The 25,606-nt window shown below is 32.2% G+C and overlaps 3 protein-coding genes across 4 annotated transcripts; 2 read left to right on the forward strand and 1 right to left on the reverse strand.

The window, feature by feature from the left end:
• The first annotated feature begins 344 nt into the window (after positions 1-344).
• LOC130444329 (tuftelin-interacting protein 11) lies at positions 345-9,869 on the forward strand. Of its 2 annotated transcripts, XM_056779427.1 has the most exons (12): positions 345-559; positions 702-947; positions 1,002-1,309; positions 1,360-1,532; positions 2,821-3,016; positions 5,216-5,425; positions 5,488-5,750; positions 7,548-7,744; positions 7,835-8,056; positions 9,107-9,313; positions 9,365-9,504; positions 9,556-9,869. In XM_056779427.1, the coding sequence occupies exons 1-12, from the start codon at positions 451-453 to the stop codon at positions 9,802-9,804; spliced, it is 2,520 nt and encodes an 839-aa protein (XP_056635405.1). In that variant the 5' UTR covers positions 345-450; the 3' UTR covers positions 9,805-9,869. The 2 variants fall into 2 exon arrangements, with proteins under 2 accessions (XP_056635405.1, XP_056635397.1); XM_056779419.1 differs by having other exon boundaries at positions 365-559; positions 702-1,309.
• A 617-nt stretch (positions 9,870-10,486) lies between these two features.
• On the reverse strand, positions 10,487-13,268 carry LOC130444347 (galactosylgalactosylxylosylprotein 3-beta-glucuronosyltransferase I). Its single transcript, XM_056779437.1, has 6 exons — positions 12,823-13,268; positions 12,493-12,652; positions 11,765-11,951; positions 11,560-11,706; positions 11,422-11,509; positions 10,487-11,368 (listed from the first exon to the last, which is right to left on the reverse strand). Exons 1-6 carry the CDS (start codon positions 12,920-12,922, stop codon positions 11,091-11,093), a joined length of 960 nt encoding a protein of 319 aa, XP_056635415.1. The 5' UTR covers positions 12,923-13,268; the 3' UTR covers positions 10,487-11,090.
• A 501-nt stretch (positions 13,269-13,769) lies between these two features.
• Positions 13,770-25,337, forward strand: LOC130452496 (sphingomyelin phosphodiesterase-like). Its single transcript, XM_056791807.1, has 10 exons — positions 13,770-14,001; positions 15,737-15,999; positions 19,960-20,100; positions 21,778-22,002; positions 22,054-22,226; positions 22,297-22,491; positions 23,712-23,876; positions 23,934-24,105; positions 24,933-25,123; positions 25,178-25,337. The coding sequence occupies exons 1-10, from the start codon at positions 13,929-13,931 to the stop codon at positions 25,299-25,301; spliced, it is 1,722 nt and encodes a 573-aa protein (XP_056647785.1). The 5' UTR covers positions 13,770-13,928; the 3' UTR covers positions 25,302-25,337.
• The last annotated feature ends 269 nt before the right edge of the window (positions 25,338-25,606 follow it).

Here is a 25,606-nt window from a genome sequence, read left to right on the forward strand (position 1 = left end):
TACCAACATTAATAACTAATATTACTTAATAAAAGGTAAAAATGATTTGAATTCATAAAAATTTATCCTAAACATAAATTTATTGATAAATTAATGTATTTTATCTAAATTTATCGAATAATTTCATCTAATTATACTTCGGAAACTATAACCCAGGTTCAGGTAGATCACTTATTAACTGATTGCGGATTCTAACCCATAATATTTAGATCATACTAGAACTTTTAATTTTTATTACTTTTTTTGTGCGTTAATTTTTTGAGAATATCTATTTAAGGGAATTAAATAATTTTTAATAATAAATATAAAAATAAAGAAGAAATCGAAAGTTGGTAAAACGTATCACACCTGTCACTCAACTGTCAATTGGTCAGTTGTACAAAAACGTAAATGATTATGCTTTACTAAACTAATTCTGTTTATTATAAAATTGGGATAAAATTTATTAAAATGTCTGACGACGAAATGGAAAAATTCGAGATCACAGACTATGATCTGGAAAATGAGTTTAATATTAATAGAACTAGAAAAAAACAGAGTAAACACCACCAAATTTATGGTAACAAAATCATTTAAAACACTTTTCTTTCATATATTGTATATAAGTTTTTCAATTTTGTGTTCCCAATTGTGGAGTTATCATTTTTAACATTTTTAATCAAGTCAATATATTAGATATTCGTATTTATATTGTGTAATAGGCATATGGGCAGACGACAGTGACGGAGAAGATGATAAGAAGTCTTTTAAATACAAAAAACAACCGAAAAATTATTCAGCACCTATAGGATTTGTAGCTGGTGGAGTTCATCAAGCTGGTAAGAAAAAGGATGATGAGAAAAAAACGACTAAAATGGATGAGGATTCTGAGGAAGTGGAAACAAAACAATCTTTCAAATTACGCGATAGTTCAGATGAATCAGAGGATGAAGTTCCAACGAGAGCAGGTTGTATATTTTTATTTTTTAAAATTTATTTTCCGAATTTTATTGTTTTTTCAGGTTTCGGTATCAGTAATAATAAAAAATCCATCCAATCGACTGTCACTGAAATAAATGCTGATATAGCTGGAATGAGAACAAAGAGTACTGTAAATCAATCATTGATTAATAAAGGTGTAGGTCATTGGGAAAAACATACAAAAGGAATCGGAGCTAAACTGTTACTTCAAATGGGTTTTCAACCTGGGAAAGGTCTCGGAAAAGACCTACAAGGTATTTCAGCTCCAGTTGAAGCTCATTTAAGAAAAGGAAGAGGAGCTATTGGGGCTTACGGACCTGAAAAATCCGCCAGCATTCCTAAAATGAAGGTAAAACTGTTATTCAATTTAAAAATTATGGGATAATAGTTCTATTTTAGGATAATACATTGAAGATGGAAATAGAAAACGAAACTGATGAAACGAAAGGCGAATCAAAGTGGAAGAAAACTGAATCTTTAAGCAAGAAGAGCAGATATTATTACAGAAGTGTTGATGATGTTATCGAAAAAGGTAAACGACCAGGAGCTTATAGAAATTTGGGAAATGCAAGGTAAAAAATATATAGTTGAGGTCTAAATGTGATTATTGTGAATTTTTTTGGAGATATTGTATACTTTAGTTTATCCACCCTTATGGGTGTACGATTTGGAGATTTTTAATTAAAAAACAATCTGTTGGACTTCGTAACCTGCCCCCCTCCTTCAGAATGGAAGTAATTGTTCAAGACAATAATTTCCTTTTCAAAATTAGGCAATATTGCACCAATTAGGATCTGTTAATCATCTAGTTAAATGATACAAAGGGTCTCTTGTTTTACCTACTATTAATGTATCATCTCTGGAATTACACAATTTTTGTCTTATATTAATGTGATTAATTTATCTACCTAATTCAAATTGATTATTGTATTCGTTGAGATTTATTGTACACTTACTGGTTCTAATGGGAACCAACGTCATAGTTAAGGGATTCCAAGTGTCCCTTAGACACTTGAAGTTCCATTAACTGATCAAATTACTTCTGTTTTATATTGATATGAATCAAACGACCATAGTTATCATTATTTATAGCTTTTATGTATAATAGGATACTGGTATTTAAACCGATTCTTGATAGTGTGGTATTCGGATTATTGAAACCAAGTTTAAATAATTATTTTCTTGCATAATAAATAGTGTGAATGTTTTAATACATAGAATATGGTCAACCATCATTGGTTAGCTCCAAGATACATTACAGTAACTTCCTCACTCATCTTTTTCACATATCTGAACCATCTCAGTTGATTTTCTTCTATGTATTGTTCTGCAAGTTTTATATCTAATATTTGATTGTATTTTCATGGTCATAATCTAGTCTTGTTCCCAATTTGCAAACATTTGCAAACTTTATGTTAGTATGGGTATAACTATTATTTTATAAATTTCTACACCCTTATTTTTTTTCAAAAAAACATTATTTTCCCTTGAAATTATTTGAAATTTGGAACTGTATAGGCAATTTCGTTCATAAAATAGAGGACAAGAAAGTTATTAGTCAAAAACTGTGTTGTAAAATATATTTAAAGTTCAATTTGTTCTCTTGGAATATGTTTGTACAAGAAACTTTTCCATTTCTCTTTGTTGTATCATTCTGTGTCTAATCCGTAGTCATTTTTGTCTTATTCTAACTTTTTCAATGATAGAAGCAAGGGTTCGGATACAAAACTATCTGAAATGCCAAATATTACCATTAAGCAATAATTCTATTTTCAATCTATAATTAAAAACCAGCAAATTAAATTTATAACTAATTGTTTCCTAACAATTATTTTTTAATGTATATCCTTTTTATTTTAGTGAACTCAGCAAGGTTAAGGTAATAGATATGACAGGACCTCAACAGAGAGTTCTTAGTGGGTATCATGCTCTAAGCGGACTAAAAGCACCTCCTGGAGTTGAACATTTTGAAGATGTCATCCATAAAAAATGTTCGAATTTTGCTTTGCCTGAAATTCAACATAATTTAGATTTATTAGTCGATATGTGTGAACAAGTAAGTAGATTTTAAAGTTAATGAAATTTGTATTATTTCAGGTTACCGTTTAAATTTAATATGAAATAGGAAGTTGTCCAAATCTCACCTAGCTGGATTTTATGGTATTTTGTAGGATGTTAAAAGGAAATGGTCTTCCGGAAGTATATTCATGCATTTAGAAATGACATTGGAACTGAAGCTAATAATGAAATGAAAAATATTATTCAAAATCCTTAGGAATACTATGAAGATTTAATAAATGCGTAATAAGGGATTTTCCTTCGATTTCTGTTTATTAGAGAGCAAAAATAGAGCTGTAGAATACTCTGTATGGAATCCCAAGTATACAATGTTGAAAATGATACATATAACACCATTTTGAGGAATGGATTTATAAGAATTACTACTCAAGAAGCAAAAAAAAAGCAGTAAAATAGTCTGTGGGAAGTAGAAAAAGTGTCTAAAAAGGCTTCAAATCAACCAAAATTAGTAGTGAAGTGATGAGAATAACTCCCAATCATCAGGATTACTTTAAAAAAGTTGATAGGTGCAAAATAAGGGGTGCATATGTATGTTTTGCACATTTTATATGCTAGAGAGCAAAAATAGAACTGTAGAAAGCTTTGTACTAAACTCCAGGTATACAATGTTGGAAATGATACATATACGGATATGGATTTACAAGAAATACTATTCAAGAAGCTAAAACAAATAAAAACAGTGACATAGTTTGCGAGAAGCACAAAAAATGTCTAAAAAGACTCCACATCAACCAAAATTAGTAGTGGAGTGAAGAGAATGGCTTAAAAATGGTTTACTCATCTCCAGCAACTTCTATTGTCTCACTCAATATGTCCCAAAAATATTTTCTCTCTTTCAAACTTGCATATTCATTTGGACCATACACTATAATAATTATTATTATGCTTTAGTTATTCTTTCAGTATTTTTTTTTCAAATTCTCACTTAGTTCATTTTTCTTTCCTGCTAGTTCTCTAATGTTTCATGTTGCTATTTCTTTCATTTTCTATCTTTTTTCCATGATATATTTTCTTTTATTTGTCTTTGTTAATATATATATAGTTATATATTTATTTCCGTTACTTCATTTTTACCTAATTTCCAAAAATTCCTAGCTACCAAACTACTCAAATATACAGATTGAAATTTTCACAGCAGTTTTATGTTAAAACTCAGTATAACATACCAAAAATTAGATTTTTATCAAGCCCTTCACATCAAAGATATTAGAGAACATTTATAAAAAAATAATGTAACTAATATTAGGGTTAATAATAATTTTAATACAAGTTATTAGATTAGGTTTATTATTATAACAAAAATCATTTTTTAATTACACCCTCTAACTTAAAATGCAATTATTTTCAATTGCAAATTTCAAGTATGCGACTCCAAAATATTTAAATAAAGAAGTAGGTATTAAAGATACAGGATACCTTAAGGATAATGAGGGTATTGGAATGATTAGTCTAGGACTTACCAATGATTTTTCCGTAAGAGCTTACAGATTCAAGAATTTCCTCTAAAAAATATTTAAAAATTGTTTTTCTACTACTGAAGGGTAGTAGTGAATATATAAAATTTTTCAAAAATGGTCAAGAAACCACCTTTGCACCAAAGAAAATTTACTGGGAGTACAAGAAGAGTCTAAAAATGCTTTGTATGAACTAAAGTTAGTAGTGGAGTGACAGAAAATCCCCTGGACTAAGACACAAAATATTTTTATTTGTTGGGGAGTCAAATATACCAAACACCAGATCTGCTACAGACCATTTTAGGGAGTTGGTCTGCTTGTGAAGAAAAATTATCAAGAAATCACTTTTGCACAACTTTAAATGGATTTTTTCTCATCAGGCTAAAAGAAAAAGTAGGGGAGTACAAAAAGTGTCCAGAAATGCTTCGCGTCAACTGAAGTTAGTGGAATGAAACAAAATCCCCAAAACTACTATGAAAGATACAAAAGGGGTGCATCAATGTTTCCTACCCTTTTTATTTGTTGGAGAGTCAAATATACTAAACACCAGGTCTGCTACATTGTAAATGTCACATATAAGACCTTTTAGGGTAGTGATCTACTTGTGAAGTCAAAACAGCCCCCAAAACCGACAAACGATTACAAAATCGATTTCAGTAGTTCAAATAGGATACAAAAATAATTGTTGAATAATTTTTTACTTAATAATTGTTTTTTTAAAGGATATCATCAGAATAGACAGAAATACAAGATTCAACGAAGACAGGATCATAGCTTTGGAACAAGAGGAAAAATCCCTGAAGGAAGCGTTAAGGAAAGAGGACGTTCTGTTGAATAATTTAAAAGACGTTCGAAATATAGTTGACAAATTAATGGATACCTCACAGACTTATTCTTTAGGCCAAATCGCCGATATATTCAAACAATTACAGGTGATTCAATTAAATTTTTTTTTCAAATTTTTTAATCCTTTTTTAATTGATGATCCTTTTAGGAAGATCATCGGGAAGAATACGAGTTGTACGAATTGGGCGAATTGGCTCCAGGATTGATAGGTCCTTTGTTAACATCCGCTCTGGCTAATTGGAATCCTTTGGCTCATCCTCATCAGTACACCGATGTATACGGACAATGGAAGGAGATCCTGGAAAGGCGGTTTCATCAACGTGGGAATCTAGAAGGTAATAAAATGGGAATACAGCCGTATGATAATCTAATTTGGCATACTTGGATGCCTGTTATGAGAACTTGTGTTAGGTAAGTTAAGCTTTGTACCTTTTTGTTTATGTGTATGGGACGGAGATGAGAAATATTTTAATTTGTGTTTTTATTTTCGAAAACTTAGCGGTAACATATATATTTATCCTTTTTTTATATTTTATATATATATCTTTTTAATTCTATGAAAGAAAATGGGAATCCTAGTAGTTCTAAAAGGATATCCGAGTAAAATTTAGGTTATGTTTTTCTTAAATTCCAATTTCGTTTTTTAATTTAGTCTTTTTTGTTTATACATTGTGTCTTAACTTTTCCCAATAATGGTTATTTACAAATCAGGTGTTTGTCATCAAAAGTTAGATGAAAATCTGCGGTTTTTAGGTTAGGATGTAGTAAAAAGTCACTTGGAAAACATTTCAGGTCAATTTGGTAACCATTTTATCTCTTTATCAGCTGATAAGACCATTATTAAACTTTTATTGGCAGTGGGTAAAAGTGAATCTTTATTCAGTTCCATGGTTGATTGCAGATGTCTTCGAATGTTATTTAATTTCATTTTAGTTATGAATTTGTCAACTTGAGCTCTTAGGACACCAGATGTTGCTATCTATTCTAATTTCTTCCATCATAAATTCAATCCTTGATGCAAAACTTTTTGAGATCTTTTTCTGTATTGTTTCTTTAAGGAATCAAATGGTTTCTTCCTTGTTGCAGCTTCTTACGAATGACTTGGTATTTCATTCTTACAAAGTCTTCTGAATTTTATTTTTGCTTATTATCAACAGTTAGAAGAAAATCTGCAATTTTTAGGTTAGGATGTAGTAAAAAGTCACCAGGAAACATTTCAGGTTAATTTATTAACCAATTCCTGCTGATAAGACTATTTTTACATCCAGCTAATTTTGAAATATTTTACTATTGTGGTTCTTTAAGGTATCAAATGGTTTCTTCTTTGTTGGAGCTTCTACACACTACCATTGACTTGATGTTTCATTGTTAGAGAGTCTTAGTGATTTTATTTTTGCTTGTAATCAACGGTTAAGAAAAATATGCAATTTTTAGGTTAGGACGTAGTAAAAAGTCACCAGGAAACATTTCAGGTGAATTTGTTAACCAATTTTTGTCTTTATCAAAAGATAAGATTTGAAATTTTTATTGGCAGTGGGTAAAAGTGAATCGAAAAGTCTATTTAGCACCACAATTAGTTGCAGCTGTCCTCAAATGATATTTAATTTCATTTTTGTTAAGAATCCTTCAACTTTGGCTCCTATAAGTAATATTTATAATACCATTTCCACCATTAGTTCTAAAATATAGTTCCTATCACCTTCTTTCTGATCATATAACAATATCTTCATATCTCTCATGTATTCAGATAAGATGTCTCCATCCCTTGCATTCTCCATCAAATCTTTGGTGCCTGTCTTTATTAGTTGATAAAACCATTTTTTTCCTTAGAGTCCTTATACAACTAAGCAATTGATTGCAGCGGGTTTTGAACGTGACTTTATCGTTATTTTAATATTTTGGTTATGAATCTGTCGATTTATGTGTTAATTTGAGGTTATAAATGACATTCGAAATATCATTCCAATCATCATTTCTAAAATATAGACCATAAAATTTCCTATCTTTCTAATCATATGTTATACCACATGTCTCAATTAATTTCAATCTCTTGTATCCTCCATCCAATTCTTGACGCCAATAGTATCGAGATATTCTGCTTACTTATTTCTTTGTGGATATCCGAATGATTGGTGTTTCATCGTCTTCTGGATTTTATGTGTTGATAGCCTCGAATAAATCATTAATTGTATATTTTTTTTATTGTAGTTCTTGGAATCCAAGAGATTGCGATTCTCTGATTACCCTCATCGATATATGGAGACCGTTATTACCTCAGTGGATTTTGGAAAACGTTTTCACTCATTTAATAATGCCTCGAATACTTAAAGAAGTCAATAATTGGAATCCTGTCACCGATACTATTCCCATACACGTCTGGATACATCCTTGGATACCATTATTAGGTGAGTCCTTATAAATCCCACAAATATATCAATTTTTATCTAGTGAAATAGTGTTTTATTAATTTATAGAGAAATTAATCTTTTTTACAGATGAAAAACTTCAAACTTCCGTCTACCCAGTGATCCAAGAAAAATTAGGCAACGCTTTAACGAATTGGCATCCTTCGGATAGATCGGCAAAATTGATGCTCCAACCTTGGCAGAGAGTTCTATCTCAAGGATCTTTCGTGGCTTTTTTGCTAAAACACATCGTACCCAAATTGCAAATATGTATGCAGTCTTTAGTCATTAATCCCCATCAACAGCACTTAGGTAGGACGAATTTTATATCCGAGAAGACATTTGATTTAATTTTTTTTCTCTACCGTAACCGGAATGGAAACACCCACCGAAATATGTAAAATGTTTAACATGAAGACTGCACCAGTTAAACGAACCCAACGGAGATTATAGGCGTTGCCATGTACTGACTAGACCCCAATAGATCGAAACATGTCGACCACAAGAGCATTTCAAATTTTTAGACAATTAATGGCGTCAGTTGATAAGCCATGTATGTTGTGGAAAGGAAATAAGTCATGTCTAAGGAAGCGACGTCATCTACCTCCATCTTTGACGTCAACTGTCATCTATTATCAATCATCTGTCGTTTGTTCTCTGTCATTTATCTTTTCCGTCAGCTGTTCCGTAAAATCTAATATAAATGTTTGACATAACCCCGTATAAAACCAGTTAAATTAAGCCAACAGCATTGTTATATACTAAAGAGACTCTAATAGATCTAAATCTGTCGATTGGAGTAGAATTTGAAATTTCTAGTCGATTATTGACGTCAGTAGATAAGCTATGTACGTTCTGGACGAGAAGTACGTCATAAGGAGTGAGTTGTTCCGCCATTTTGGATGCGAATGTCAAAGGAAGCGACGTCATCCGCAATTTCCACCTTCATTGATGTCAAATGTCATTTGTTCTGTGTTATACGTCGTTTCCGTCATCTTTGACATAAACTATCATTAGTCAACTGTCGTTTATTTTCTGTCATCTATCATCAGTCGACTGTCGTTTCCGTTATCTTTGATCTCAATTGTAATTTATAATCAGTCAACTGTAGTTTTTTCCTGTCGTCTGTCGTGACGTCTCACTCATTTCTGACTCAACGCCTCAAATTTTACTTCTCCATTTTGTTTTCTAAATTATTTCCGGGATGTGTGTTTAACTTCTCCGATCAATTTTCTAACTCAAAACATTGAAATTTCAATGGTTTCGCTAGATTTAAACAGCAATTAAAAGCCGTCGGTTGTTCTGATGCGATCCAAACGTTTCGAAACCTGTCTAAAGATTCTAGTACGTTGTTTGTTACAGATCCTTGGAATTGGGTGATGGATTGGAGCGATATGATTTCCGTCGGTAATATGACATTGATATTGGATAAATTCTTCTTTCCGAGATGGTTACAAACGTTGGCTATGTGGTTAAATCATAATCCGAACTATACTCAAGTTACGGAATGGTATTCTGGTTGGAAGAGGATGCTTTCGGACGAATTAATCAATCAACCAACAATAAAAGGTTAGATTCCATTTTTGTTATTATAAATTTTTTATTGTTCGATTATTTTAGAACATTTTCATAACGCTTTGGAGATGATGAACAGGGCTGTGAACGTAGACCAACCGGGTGCTAAGGAATCCATTTTATATTTGAAAAATATGGAAGAAAACGGTATTAAAGCACCACCGGTAACACAACCTAGAGTAGAGGTGAGTATTTTGAGGTTATGTGATGTTTTTTATTTTTTGTTAATTTTGTAGACGATAGCGGAAGCTGTTAAAACGGCATCAAAGATTCCTCAAGGATTTAAGGATCTTGTGATGAAGAAATGCGAGGAGAGGGGAATGCTCTTTGTACCAATTCCGAATAAGTACCACGAAGCCAAACAGGTGTATAAAATCGGTTCCAACGGGATGCAGTGTTATATCGATAGAAACGTTATTTTTTATTCACAAAATTTTTCAGCTTGGGTACCAACTTCGTTAAATAAATTGTTAGATTCCGCGTAAATATTGTTAGGTATTTATTTTTCATTTTGTTGTAAATAATTGTGAAATTACATTTTTTTATAGTATGAGTATTTTTTCTCTTTGTCCTCGTTGTTTTTATTAAAAAAGTGATATAGAATCGATTTTTGCAGAATGATAATCGATACTACTAGAATCGATTTTCCCCCGATAATGTCGGAGTTTTCAATTTGTTATTATTCGATAAAAGCCGTTCGATTTTCCCCATTTTTAATAGAAATACATTGACGTTTATTTACATAACCTATAATAAGCTCAATTTGTTGGATTTTAATATTGAAAATAAAAACTAGTGGAGTGAATCGAAATAGTTTCGTTTCTTATAAAATCGATGTTTTCAGTTTTCGATTTGAATCGATATATTATTTAAACCACTACATTTGAGGTAGTAAATCGATTTTGTAAAATTTTGAGTTTTTGATAACTTTAATCAGATTTCATTTGTAGTAATAATCGATTTTACGAGATTTCGATTTGTCTATGAACAACTTTCCATACAACGATTTTTATAGAAATCGTTATTTATATTAAATCGAAAAAATATCGATTCTATCAAAATCGATCTCGATTTTTCACGAACCAGTTCGTTAGATATGGTTTTGAATCGATATCCTCAATATTTGCTACAATAAATCAACGGCAGACCTGAGAAATAATAAAACAATTTAAATATAAACAAATAATTTATTTTTAAAAATATAAAAAAATACAATGAGCAAAACTATCACAATTTTAAGTTAGATTAGCATACCTCAGCTGCAGAAAAGGTAAATAAGAAATAAATTTATAGAAGCTATAAAATTTTTTCTAAAAAAAACTCATTAAGTACTAATTTAAAAATATGATCATAAAAAATTGACAAGTACAAGGAATGATGAATTTTATTAAAAAATTGGATCATAATATAGAATACAGGGCGATTTAGTAGAAAAAATTATATATCTTGACCCACCCTATATTAAATTTACCAAATATAACAAAATCGAACTATAAAATTTTATATTTAACAGATTTTGTTATTGTAAATTGAATTTTTCATGATTTTTATATAAAATGAGTTAAAACTTTTTATATACCCCTTGTATAAAATATATTTTTATTATATAGATATGCATTATAGAAAAAAAAATTAATAATCAAATCTGTAATCTCAAATATTTCACATCACCCTGTAAATACGAATTTGTGAGAAAATCTTCGATTTAAACAAAATAAAATTGTTGAAAATCAGAAAATTTTCTTAAAATTAAATTTTTTATGGATAAAAGTTATACTTCATAACCTTTAACTTCAGCCCTAACTACTGGATTTTCTGTACGAGTATGCCACACGTAAACTTTTGTACAATTATCCGCTAGAGGTTCTAATTCTTCTTTAGTTGTAAAATAACTCAAAAATTGACTCTCCTGGAAGCCCTTATCCATTTTATAAGAAAAATTCGCATACGGTTTCGCTAGTATTAGATCTAAACTCAGAGCAAATCCAGCCATGTCTATAGCGAAAGGTCGCTGAGGTTTCCAACCGCTTTTATAACTTTCCACTTTCCCTATGGAAATTTTTTTATTGAACCACATCAGGACTAATACACTTTATCCTTACCAGTTTCCCGATTTAAAACAGGAGTTTCAACTGAAAACCCTCCGACAAGTCCAACTGGCCAAACACCCACTTTTTTAATTTTCATTATCTAAATAAAATTCAATAAAACGAGTGTATGTCTAAAAATTATCCACTTACCTCTGAAAAAAGTTTAATACTATAAGTGTTATCGTCATCCATGAAATAAACGTATCCTTTATCTTTCCCCAGTTGCATATTGGATCTCAACCAACTGAGTCCTTTATTCCTTTGTTCTACACCTCTATGTCGTTTCCATCTTGGATCCTTGGAAAATTTTTAAAAATTATAAGAAATTTTCGAATTATTGAGGATCTTAAACTACCTTTGCTTTAAGTTTTTCAAACGGGGGTGTTTTAGCGGTGAGATGTGTTACTTTCAACCCCGATTCTGCTATTAAATTAGTCACCAAAGCAGTTTTTTCTTCGGAATCTTCAACAACTATCCAATGGATATTTGGTACAAGCATTAAAGTTTGAGATATTTTAGTGAGTTCAGCTTTTTGAACATACCTGTGAAATTATTTCATACACTATGTATTAAATACAGGAGGAAAATATTTACGAGGTTAGTCCATAAAATAAGGTACCCAATGAACTTTCACAATGAAAAACATGTTTATATTGAATGTTTGGAAAGCACCATATTAAACTTGAATAATGCCTGTTGTGTGGGGTTTTCTGTCTATATCTGTCTTTGAATTCTATGCACCATGTTGACCACTTTTCTACACTTCACATAGTTGGAGGAACGTTCTTTACACACAAAAAACAAATCAATGAGCATAATTCACACCTACAGTGAGAATTAAATGGAAGTTCCACATTTCACAGCTACCAAGACAAGAATGAAAGTTGTAAACAGCTCTACAGGGCGGAAACTGGAAGAAAAAGAGCCAAGCTACAGTCCAGCCTCGTTTAATCCCGTCTAACGACGTTTCTAACGTTCGTAGCTCCTTAGAAACTCTATTTTATGGACAACCCTCGTATTAACAATAAAAATAAACAAATAGAAACAAAGATAAACTAATATTATTGTTAATATAGTGAATACCTATAATATGTAGGAGTTATGGCATAAATAAAAGGCATATCGTCTAAATGTTTATCATTCTCGAGCATATTCAATAAAATCATCTGTTGGGGTGTAAGATGCAATTTATATTGGTATATACGCAATCTATCCTTAAGATCTCCTATTAATAACCCATTGTCTGCAATGAATAATTTCAAATGTAACTTTTTCCCTAACAATTAGAAAAGCATACTATTTATTCCTACTACTCACAATTACCCATCTGAAGATGATTACTTTTGTAACATTCAATGCAATTCCAATTATAAACTGAATAGATTTGAAAACTATAAAAATCAACTATCTTACCTTTTTCTATTGTCATTATTTTCCAGAATATGAGTATAGAAGATAAAATTAAGAAATATCCTAAATATCTTTTGAATTTCCTGTTTTCGTAATGGTCCATTTTTATTGTTCTAACAAATATACCTATCTACAACGTCTTGTATCCGTAATAATAACATATTATTTGATAACAAAGCAACAAAACATATGTTTATTTAATAATTAAATACACATATTTATTTAAATACTCATTTTTTGAAATTACGAGATTTTTAAACAAGGTTAAGTACTTCTGCTTTTATGAATACTAAATTTCACTAGCATGTACAAGTAAAAACTCATTAAATTAAATTAAAATTTGGGAATATATATAAAAGTAAAAAGTCAAAATTAGTTTCAAATTTCAAAAATTTAATTATAACCTATAATTACGAGTTATTTATTGGGTATTCACCAATTTTTATATTGTTGTAATGTGAATTGTATACCTAGTAGTATACAAATCAGCAATGATTGAAATTTTTGTAGCATATCAAGATAATTAGGAAACGTCACTTGTCATTAGAAACTTTTCAGCGTTGCTTTGAGTTGTTAGCTCAATTTCTTGTTTAATCAAAAACGATTTGAGTCTTTTGGATGCTTAGTTTTTTCAATTTTTTTAGTTTCTGGTAGTTGTCAACGTACCAGCATGCGCACTTCAGTATTCGTTTTGAAATATAAGTCAAAATTTGATAATTTGATAATCATGATTTTTATTTTTTTATTCATCTTGTATATACACATATCTCTACCCTTTAGGTCAACTTAAATGCTTTTATTTTGATTTTACATATATGAATACAGTGTTTTAATTTGAAAACATTGGAACTTTATTTAAATGAAAATGTAACTTGATTGCAAATTACATACAAGTAATAATTATATGTAAATCATGACGTTTATGGAAAACACAATGAAAATAGTGTTTTAGATATAAAAAAAATCACGCCGAATCGAATAATTTAAACCTATTTGAATATAAACATAATCTAATCTAAATATAAGTACTTATAGATATACTTTTCGAATTAAATTTTTTGATTTCACTAAGGTTTTGGTGGTCATTGAGTGAAAACGTGTAATAGACAATGAAAAGTTTTACGTATTTTTCAGGGGTGTGTCTATTAATATGTATCGTATACTCACATGCTAATAAAACTGGTGAGTGTTTTATAATCAAATATATGTATAAGAAATTAAATTCTTCTTTATTTATTGCTTGGTTTTATTTTGGTCATTCTATAAGATACATTTGGAAAAATCTATTAATAGTTATTTTTTTTTCTATTTGTTTACTCATGTATAGTACTTTTATGGCATAAAACTTTTGGAAAATGTTAATGCAAATTGAGAAATTGTTTTAAATTAACTAAACAACATCGATAATGATACTTGATTGATTACTATGTCATTTTTTATGATTTTTAACTCTTATTAACAAACAATGTATAGATAAAAATATTGATCAGATATTGGGACACATAATATTTATCTAATCTAAGTATCCAGACTAAAACGCGTAGTTCTTCATTTTAAAAATACTTTGAAATCCTCTAATTCAACATGAAACTAAAAACTTGAGTTAAAAGTAAGTTTAAGTAAGTAAGTAGGAAAAACCACACACATGAATTATAAAATCGCCAACGACATATGATGTAAAGTGTAGCAGAATACACTGAGAAATGAAGCTGAAATAACTACACTGAGAAAAATAAATATAGCACTAGAATCAAAAGTGAAGTGACAGGTGACAACGGCAACTAACATACCGAGATTTTTAAAGGAAAATTTATAAAAACTAATAAAAATGATATCCTCCAAAAAGCTAGGATGAGAATATTAGGATAGTTCAGAAACAATAATATAAAATTTAGGTGATATAAGAAAACAGCTAATCCACGTCAAAATGGCTGCCGTGGGGTAAACAATCGATTTTCTTGAATGTATCCGTGTTTTTTGGTTTTTTCTCGATAGTGGAAGTTGTTTTGTATTATTTTTTGGTTTTATGATGTTAAGAGGAAACCATAGATACTTTTTTTAGGTCTCTTTTATTGAAATTAATACAGCGGAGGCTGGAATTTTCAAAGGTTTTTTAGTTAGTCAGCAAGTAAGCTTTCCACTGTTGCATTTGAGTTTATCGAACACGATTGAGTACTTTTTGATATTGCAAAATGATAACTCAGAATCCTGCTCATTAGTTTCCAATGTACATGGCTTTCAAACTATATTTACCGTTTACCTTAACTAAGAACAATACTGCATAGTCGAAAAAAATAAAATAACAAAGCCATGTTTTCGGGAGGAAAATTCGTACTTTTTCAAGTAGCAGCTCTTTAATGAGCCATTTTGCAATAGAACTGCAAATTATAAGGTCTAAAATTTAACAAACCACATAAAAACTTTAGGAATAAGCATTTGTTTACCCCACGGCGGCCATTTTTAAATGCTGATTTTGACAATTCGTTAGACTGCTCAATATATTCGCAAAGTGGAAGATATCAAATAAATCGGAGTTAGAAGAAGAGATCATTGAATTGATGGTTGATTATCGGCTAACAAAAATTTTCACCAAACAAAGAGATTCTCTTAGGAGGAATACCGAATGGAATTTTCGTAATTAAAATTTAGATATTTAATGGACACATGTATACAATTAATTATAATGTAGGAATAGAAAACTTTTCTTAGTGTATTCTGTTGTAGCAGTCCAATTAAAAAAAACTTAAACTTTTTTGTCGCAACTCGTAGATTGAGGTTATGTTGTTATTTTGACCATAAATATGTTTGTTATTGATTCACTTTTGTTAATATTTTATAAAAACATTTCTTCTGAAACGATCTTTTGAAGGTTTAGATATTTGTTTTCAATAACTTTGTCTATTTATATTTAATATAGATATCGTTTCTTCGTTACGATGGCCTGAACGTGTGATGCAAAAGATCCAAGGCAATCGACTTTACGCCTCACTTTTACTAGGAAAAAGTATAGAAGCTGATCAAAATATTTGTGTTTTGTGTGATGTTTTGATAGGTCTTTTACTTGAAGAGAAATCTCTCGGCATGACTAACGTTCAATTATCTTCTGAAGGCGAATATTTCTGTGAAGTTTTAAATTTTGAAGACGCTAAAGTTTGCGAAGGGGTTATAGGTCCGCACGTAGTAAGTTTTTGTCATTTTTTTTATATATTTTTAAATAAATTCCTTTAATTTCTTATTTCTCGAACCTTTTGACATCTTTATGCATCTAAATGGTCTTGATTTTAGGTCTCTTCTGATTTAAAATTAGTTTTTTTAATGATTTTTTAGAGATCGATGAAAAATTAACTTTTAAAACAGAAAAGACTTGAAATATTTTTATATAATGATATTGAATTGAATTAGGAAACGTATGATTTTGATTCTTTCTTGCTCCTAGAATAGCGGCGTAACTTTTGAGGTTATGTAGCGTTTTGGCTACTTTTGAGTCCATAAAGATCAAAATTACATCCTGAAATTGCAGAAAAATTACATAAGTTCCAACTTGAACTGAATATTAAGTTATAAGTTACGATATCTCGATGAAAAAGAGGTTAATAATATTTGATGATACTGTTTTTATCATCATCAAGTAAGTTACGTTGATATGTAATATGACTAGTACCTAGATGATATTAATTGTTAGGAATTTATGGCCTAAAATTGTAGGCCAGATTTACACAAAATTTTGAGGTTATTGAGCGATTCTGCACGAAGAACTACTTCGAAATTGACCTCTAGCTTCTCAAGAATTACTACATTAGTTTTTCGGAAGTTCAAACTGCATTTAAATGAAAAAAATTAGAGTTCTACTAGAAGTTACAGGAATAAATCAAATTAAAGCTCATTTGAATCAAAACAAGAAAGAGGTATTCTTATTATGTTGATCTTTACTTTTATAGCTCTAGATCAAACTTCCTCCTTCCATTCTAAATAAAAAAAATGGAAAGTTTGATGGAAAGTGACACAAAAAAGTCAAGATCTGTATTCAGATGAACCAGAACAAAACTGCATTTTCCCAACTCTAAATTGAGTTTTTTATGTCCTCTTTTTCCTTTTGTAAATGGAACAGAGACAAGTTTGATGGAAAAAGAGGAACGAAAGTGTTGAAATTAACTTTTAGCTCCAAATTAAATTGAGATCTTCTTGGAGAATCTTCTACACCTTTTTAGCTCTAGGCTGTTAATAAAAAAAATCAACGTTCAGCTGAACCAAAATCTAAAAGTCACCTTCTTGCTGCATCTTCCTTATATTCACAGTTCTAGATTGAGTTTTTTGATGACTTTCCCTTCTTCCTCTTCTTATAAATGAAAAAGCACAAATTTAGATAAAAAATGACAGAAAAAAGTGAGAAAACCAGTTTTCAGTTCCACCAAAACAAGATTGAGATCTTCTTAGAGAGTTTTTTGCACCTTTTTAGCTCTAGGTTGTTGATAGTTGAATTTTTTGTGGACCTCGCCTTCGTCCTCTTCTCCTAAATGAAACAACGGAAAATCTGATGATATGTGACAGAAATAAGTGAATAAATCAACGTTCAGCTGAACCGAAACCAAAAAGAAATCTTCTGCTGCATCTTCCTTATATTCACAGTTCTAGATTGAGTTTTTTGATGATTTTTCCTTCTTCCTCTTCTTATAAATGAAAAAGCGCCAAATTAGATAGAAAATGACAGAAAAAAGTGTGAAAACCACTTTTCAGTTCCACCAAAACAAGATTGAGATCTTCTTAGAGAGTTTTCTGCACCTTTTTAGCTCTAGGCTGTTGATAGTTGAATTTTTTGTGGACCTCGCCTTCGTCCTTTTCTCCTAAATGAAACAATGGAAAATCTGATGATATGTGACAGAAATAAGTGAATAAATCAACGTTCAGCTGAACCGAAACCAAAAAGAAATCTTCTGCTGCATCTTCCTTATATTCACAGTTCTAGATTGAGTTTTTTGATGATTTTTCCTTCTTCCTCTTCTTATAAATGAAAAAGCGCCAAATTAGATAGAAAATGACAGAAAAAAGTGTGAAAACCACTTTTCAGTTCCACCAAAACAAGATTGAGATCTTCTTAGAGAGTTTTCTGCACCTTTTTAGCTCTAGGCTGTTGATAGTTGAATTTTTTGTGGACCTCGCCTTCGTCCTTTTCTCCTAAATGAAACAATGGAAAATCTGATGATATGTGACAAAAATAAGTGAATAAATCAACGTTCAGCTGAACCGAAACCAAAAAGAAATCTTCTGCTGCATCTTCCTTATATTCACAGTTCTAGATTGAGTTTTTTGATGATTTTTCCTTCTTCCTCTTCTTATAAATGAAAAAGCGCCAAATTAGATAGAAAATGACAGAAAAAAGTGTGAAAACCACTTTTCAGTTCCACCAAAACAAGATTGAGATCTTCTTAGAGAGTTTTCTGCACCTTTTTAGCTCTAGGTTGTTGATAGTTGAATTTTTTGTGGACCTCGCCTTCTTCCTCTCCTCCTAAATAAAAAAAACTAACAAACTGATACAATCTGACTGATATAAGTGAAAAAATCAACGTTCAGCTGAACCGAAACTAAAAAGAAATCTTCTTGCTGCATCTTACTTATTTTCACAGTTCTAGATTGAGTTTTTTGATGATTTTTCCTTCTTCCTCTTCTTATAAATGAAAAAGCGCCAAATTAGATAGAAAATGACAGAAAAAAGTGTGAAAACCACTTTTCAGTTCCACCAAAACAAGATTGAGATCTTCTTAGAGAGTTTTCTGCACCTTTTTAGCTCTAGGCTGTTGATAGTTGAATTTTTTGTGGACCTCGCCTTCTTCCTCTCCTCCTAAATAAAAAAAACTAACAAACTGATACAATCTGACTGATATAAGTGAAAAAATCAACGTTCAGCTGAACCGAAACTAAAAAGAAATCTTCTTGCTGCATCTTACTTATTTTCACAGTTCTAGATTGAGTTTTTTGATGATTTTTCCTTCTTCCTCTTCTTATAAATAAAAAAGCGCCAAATTAGATAGAAAATGACAGAAAAAAGTGTGAAAACCACTTTTCAGTTCCACCAAAACAAGATTGAGATCTTCTTAGAGAGTTTTCTGCACCTTTTTAGCTCTAGGTTGTTGATAGTTGAATTTTTTGTGGACCTCGCCTTCTTCCTCTCCTCCTAAATAAAAAAAACTAACAAACTGATACAATCTGACTGATATAAGTGAAAAAATCAACGTTCAGCTGAACCGAAACTAAAAAGAAATCTTCTTGCTGCATCTTACTTATTTTCACAGTTCTAGATTGAGTTTTTTGATGATTTTTCCTTCTTCCTCTTCTTATAAATAAAAAAGCGCCAAATTAGATAGAAAATGACAGAAAAAAGTGTGAAAACCACTTTTCAGTTCCACCAAAACAAGATTGAGATCTTCTTAGAGAGTTTTCTGCACCTTTTTAGCTCTAGGTTGTTGATAGTTGAATTTTTTGTGGACCTCGCCTTCTTCCTCTTCTCCTAAATAAAAAAAACTAACAAACTGATACAATCTGACTGATATAAGTGAAAAAATCAACGTTCAGCTGAACCGAAACTAAAAAGAAATCTTCTTGCTGCATCTTACTTATTTTCACAGTTCTAGATTGAGTTTTTTGATGATTTTTCCTTCTTCCTCTTCTTATAAATGAAAAAGCGCCAAATTAGATAGAAAATGACAGAAAAAAGTGTGAAAACCACTTTTCAGTTCCACCAAAACAAGATTGAGATCTTCTTAGAGAGTTTTTTGCACCTTTTTAGCTCTAGGCTGCTGATAGTTGAATTTTTTGTAGACCTCGCCTTCTTCCTCTTCTCCTAAATAAAAAAACTAACAATCTGATACAATCTGACTGATATAAGTGAAAAAATCAACGTTCAGCTGAACCGAAACCAAAAAGAAATATTCTTGCTGCATCTGCATTGAATGTTTTGGTGACTTCCACTCCTCTTTGTTCTCCTATATGAAAAACAATAAATAGTTTAATGAACAATGAAAAAAAAGTGAAAAAAATCGATGTTCCATTGTACCAAAACTATTAAGAAACCTTCTTGCAGCATTCCCCTCATTTATTTCTGTCTCAATTTTAGAGCAATATTTTTTTTCACTTTCAACATTTCAGGACGTTTTGAGTTACATTGTTGAAGAAGCTACTATAAATAATCTGAATATATGCGCCATGCTTTTGGACTGCGAACAAGGTCAAGATTATTTCGATTGGGACTTGGATATACCCGAAGGCGAAACTGTAGAAAAAGTAGAAGTAATGTATCAATTATATCGATCTTACGTATTCCCCTCGTATATCACACCAAAATGAAATTTTACCAATAACACTGCTGCAAAAAAAATTAATGAAGCTTGGCGATTCTCATGTAAAATGACGTCCTGAATCTTTTCCATCGCCCCCCATTTTCGGGGGAATCCTTTTATACCCTGAGGTAAAGCTGTCTCTTCCCAAAACCCAGCAGTACTGCGACAGCATGTTTGCATTCCACTTTTCCATCTTAGAGGTGTCTTGATGGATATTCATCGGAGACTGCTCCTAAATTTTCAGTTCAGATTTCCTTTTTGATTTAGGCGTTTCATAAACGTTGAATCTTAGAAAAAATATACCGAACACACTGTTTACACCACCACTACACCAACACTCGCAATTACACCGTCTGAAGCGCGTTTCGATAACCAAGTTATCGTCTTCAGATACTGAAGGTAAATTGCTTGCCAGACAGTATAATTGCGAATGTTGGTGTAAACAGTGTGTTCAGTACAAATATCACCAACGGTTCCGGAAATTCCAACTTAGTTCTCTAATTTGGGGACCCACAAAAATTCCTTTCTTGATTTTAGCTTCGCTTTCAAACATTGAAACGCCTCACATGTCTTGCGCATTGCTTTCACAAACTGCTTGATCAATCCAAGCTGGATGTGCAAAAATGGTAATTAAATATTTTCCTTCGGGACTACAGGAAGCAGCAATATTTTGTGAATCCTGACTGCAGGCCTGTAACTACTTTTAAGTCAGTGTAAAGTACGTCTCCTTCTTGTCAACATAATATGCAACTGGAATTGATGGTAAGTCATTCCCATTTGCCAAAAGGACTTTTAATTTCGTTTTTGACGAATCTATAAACAGTCTCCATTTGCCTGGGCCATATAACATCTTTAGCTCTGTTATGAATGAATTGGTCTTAAGGCACAACACCAGGTCTTCTTCAGGTGACTTCAGGTCATCTTTAGGAGGGCCTCGTCCTCTTCTTCGTGCCAAAATGGATGCGAACCTCTTGGGGTGATGAAGAAGGCCACTTGCTCTTACCTAATTTCTAACTAAGAAATCATCTGGTATCGGAGGTCTTCCAAGGACGATGTCTGACTTTAACGAGCTCAATTCCAGAAGGTTCTTGTTCGACCAAGTGCACCAGACTGTCGTAGGATCGATTCGGTCACGTATTTATGTTATTCCGCCTCTCTGGCTTCCTAACCGAACCGATCAATGGCACGACATCCCTCCTGTCGGAAGAATCTTCTTGGTTGGAACCCTCAGGCAAGCGCAGTGGTCTGGGCGTGGTGTTCGCCTTCTCCTTCGGAAGTTGGTTGATATCCCATTAGTTGGGCGCCATGTCGTCGTCGTCTTCAGGAGGGCCTGGACAATAGGAATTGACCCTCTTCTTCGTGCCAAAATGGGTATAAACCTTTTAGGATGATGAACAAGGCCACTTGCTCTTACCTCCTTTCTAACTAAGAAGTCATCTGGTGTCGGAGGTCTTCCAAGGACGATGTCTGACTTTGACAAAATCTCTAATTCCGATTGACTAAGCTGGTGAGGTTGCCGAGAAAAATAAGTAGGGGATATCATTGAGATCATTTTACATAGGAATCGTCAAGAATGGTGCGCTAAAAGCACGATTTCTTCGAGGTATTCAAGGAAATTCTTTTTCAGTCGACCGGTGCTAAAACTTTCAGAATCGGACACATAACAGACATACATTACGATCCTAATTACACTGAAGGTAAAGCTGTAGATTGCGGAGAGCCTCTGTGCTGTCAATCTGATCAAAATGACGCCAAATCGGGCGAAGAAGCTTGTGGTTACTGGGGCGCTTCATCGAATTCCGACGCCCCGCTACAATTGGTCGAAGAAGTTTTCAAAGAAATGGTTAAGAAGGTGAAGTAAACGATAGATTTTTGAAATCATTATTTATTTTACGTATCCTAGGACTTGGATTACGTTTATTTCACTGGCGATTTAGTGTCTCATAGAGTTTGGGAAACGAGCAGAGAATCCAATACCGCTACTATTAAAAAAATCGTGCAATTATTTAAATCTACTTTTAACGATATTCCCGTGTATCCCGTTCTCGGGAACCACGAAGCCCATCCAGTGAACGTGTGAGTATAAAACGAAAATTTTTCTTATTCTTCATCTGTATCTTTGATACGAAGAGGACGTTTCTTACAGATTCGCTCCATTATCTATCGGTGATGATTTGAACACGCAGTGGTTGTACGATTTGATTCTGGATGAATGGTCTGCGTGGTTGAATACCGATTCGATTAAAGAAACTATTAGAAGAGGAGGTTTCTATACCGTTCTTGTAAGAGAAGGTTTTAGAGTCGTAGTTTTGAACAACAACGTTTGCTCTATAGAAAACTGGTAAGTACGGAGCTAATCTAATAATAATACTACTTCTTTAGCTAGTTTTTTAACTTGTCCATCCCCTGCAAACACGATCAAATTAAAGATAAAAAAAGCTCGCCAGTTGGAGTCTGCCGTGTGGAATTGCCTGTAGATATTGAGCTTAAACTTCTATGGATTGTAATGAACGGTAAAGACGTGCCTCGATGGCTGATTCTCCATAGCTCCAGTCCATATTTTAGTGACATAAGCCAGTAGATCCACGATTGATCAATCAGCCTAGCAGGCTCAAGATATCTCAAGATTTCTTAGGATAGTAAATGCTGGGAACTGTCTGCGCGTAATCTTTATTGATGTCCAAACCTTTGAGAAGTTTGCCACATCTCGTTGACAATATTCTATGTCTGGCATCGATGTACCAACTGCAGGAAAGCTAATTTAGTAGCAAACATGCTACCCCGCTTTCTCTTTTGCGGTTATTGTGAATAACCCATCTTTGATACCTTAGTGATGGTCCGAAAAGAGTTCGTACCAGGATAGTGTGTACCTAGAAATCACGAAATGGGTGCTGCATTCCGACAAAGCATCCAGTCATTGTTTTTGGAATGTGACGCTTCCAGATTGATACGAAAGGCACCCTATTCGTTGGATCTTTCCCCAAAATGAAAACCTCGTGAAATAAACGCATTTTGAATCCTTTTTTGCTAAAAACTCATGCGCAATTCAAGAGAAATGGACTGGTACGTTGTCGTAATAATCTTGAAGATGCCTAGTCGTACTGCTGCTTTAGGCGATCTGTCTAGTCACTGTTTGACTAGGAGGAGTACATAGATACAGTGGATTTCGTAAAAAAATCAACAGTATTACCTTTAGTAGCTTTTTTTGGACGTTTCTTATCGGTTTACAAATCTAGGGGTTATACTAAAAATTCCAGTTGTTGTTTTACTCAATCAGCGTCTGTGGTTGCTCTGAATGGTGTACAAAGAATCGTTGCGAATCGAATAGGACAGAAAGAGGCGATTTTTTTGAACATACTTGAATCCCTAGTAGGAATTTGATTAGATTTTCTTATTCCCGAAAACTCTGGAAGTTGACCTGGACAGAATAACAGATGTAGTAATGGATCTGAAGACGCAATAGCGCAAAAAATATCATGTTTGGAATCCAGCTAATTCGGACCAAAAGAAAAACACGTTAAGTACAAATTTTTGATACCAGTTTCTATTTTCAATACCCAGGTGGAATCTTTATGATAACAACGATCCTTACGGTCAGTTAAAATGGTTGGTAGAAGTTCTGGAACAAGCAGAAAAAGACAAAGAAATCGTACACATCTTGTATCATATACAAACTTCTTCTTGTCTTGGTAGTTGGGGTAAGGCGTTTAGAAAAATTCTTAACAGGTAGGTAGTTTATTAAATCCAAAAATGACGATAAGTTTGAGAAATTTTTGTTTGAAGATTTTCGAATACAGTTGCGGCACAATTCAACGGACACACGCACAGGGATCAGTTCTTCGTTCACTATAACAGCGATAATAAACCTATCGGAGTCAGTTTCAATGGGGGTTCTTTAATAGCAGATAGCGGCGCTCCTAATTATAAAGTACATTTGGTAGATAGTACTGGTTTTGTAAGTATACAAATCACGGTATCCTCCAAACGATAATTGTCAAATTTTGATTAATTTCCTTCTCAAAATAGTTGATCTGTCCAAAGAGAGTTGAGTTAAAACACCTTCAACGGTGTTACCTTTTTGGCGAAGAAAAAATATCAAACGAAAAGGAAAGAAAACTGTAAACAAAAAATAAACTTTATTTCGACAAAATAATGATTTATTTTGAATTAACCCATCAATATTTAGTGGTCTTTACTCGATCTTGTTCGATGCTATCCCATTCTTCAGTTTTGATTTCCTTGTACAGGATTTTTAGCCTGAACTTTTCTCTTAAGTTCAACCCATGGATGCTCGATAGGATTGAAATCCGGGCCACGCGCTGGTTAATCCATAGCGACAAACATCCTCTAAATACCTGCCGTACAAATATGGACTCGCATTGTTCTGCATTAAGATGAAGTTTTCGTTGTGATTCACTGAAATACCTGCCCATACACACATCCCAGGCAGGTTTAATTCTTCTTCAATGACAATATGAGGATTCTGGTTGTTCCAGTACAGTAATCAAGTCAACTAACGCCAGCCATACATATTTTAGTTAGTTATCGGTCGGCGCGTCGGCAACAGAGCCCGTTTTTTAGAATTTCTGGTACACTTTTGAATTATTTGGTAGTGACGAGTTCGGAAATTGTTGAAATTCTGTCGGATTATGCCGATTTTTCGATAGCGAAAAAATAGTCCAATTTCATTAGAACTAATACAATTGGGAACAAAAAAAAAACAAATAAAATAGGAAGAATATTCGATATTTTTTCAAAATTTATTGGTTTTAATATTTTAAGGACGTTTGGGACACCGAAACATATACTTTTGATTTGAAAACTGCCAATGAAAAAAAAAGTATCGATTGGAAAAAACTGTATTCATTTAGAGAAGCTTTTGGTACTCAAAACGCTCTAACTCCGACCGAATTGGATGCTTTAGTCTTCAATAGTTTAAATAAAAACTCAACTTTAGCTAGTTTGTACCACAGGTGAGATTTTTTGTTGCTCTCAAAACTTTTTTCCATCATTTTTATATTATCCAGGTATTATTACAAAGACGGACCAGGTGAGGCTCAAAAGGAATGTGATAAAGAATGTCAAAAAAATTTGTTATGCGAAATAGTTACCACTGTGCATAATGACACCAATATTTGTAAAAAATTATAAAAATATTTGAAATTGTAATACAAATTTAATCTAAAATCATTTTTAATTTATTAAAAACCTCCCTGAATATCGTGAGATAACCTAACAAAGTTATGGTTGACGTATGACGTTTGACGTGATGTACGACAAGACATTTGACGTGACGTATGACGTTTGACGTGACGTACAAGACATTTGACGTGAAGTGAATACAAAATTTTACCCCATTTCATCTATTAATCAAAATTATTAAAAAATAATGATAATATGACTTTGAAGTGCAAAAAACAAGCATTGAGTTAATTAATTGTATAAATTAACGGTTT

The sequence above is a fragment of the Diorhabda sublineata genome, chromosome 1 (assembly GCF_026230105.1).
Source record: "Diorhabda sublineata isolate icDioSubl1.1 chromosome 1, icDioSubl1.1, whole genome shotgun sequence".
NCBI classification, from domain to species: Eukaryota; Metazoa; Arthropoda; class Insecta; order Coleoptera; family Chrysomelidae; genus Diorhabda; species Diorhabda sublineata.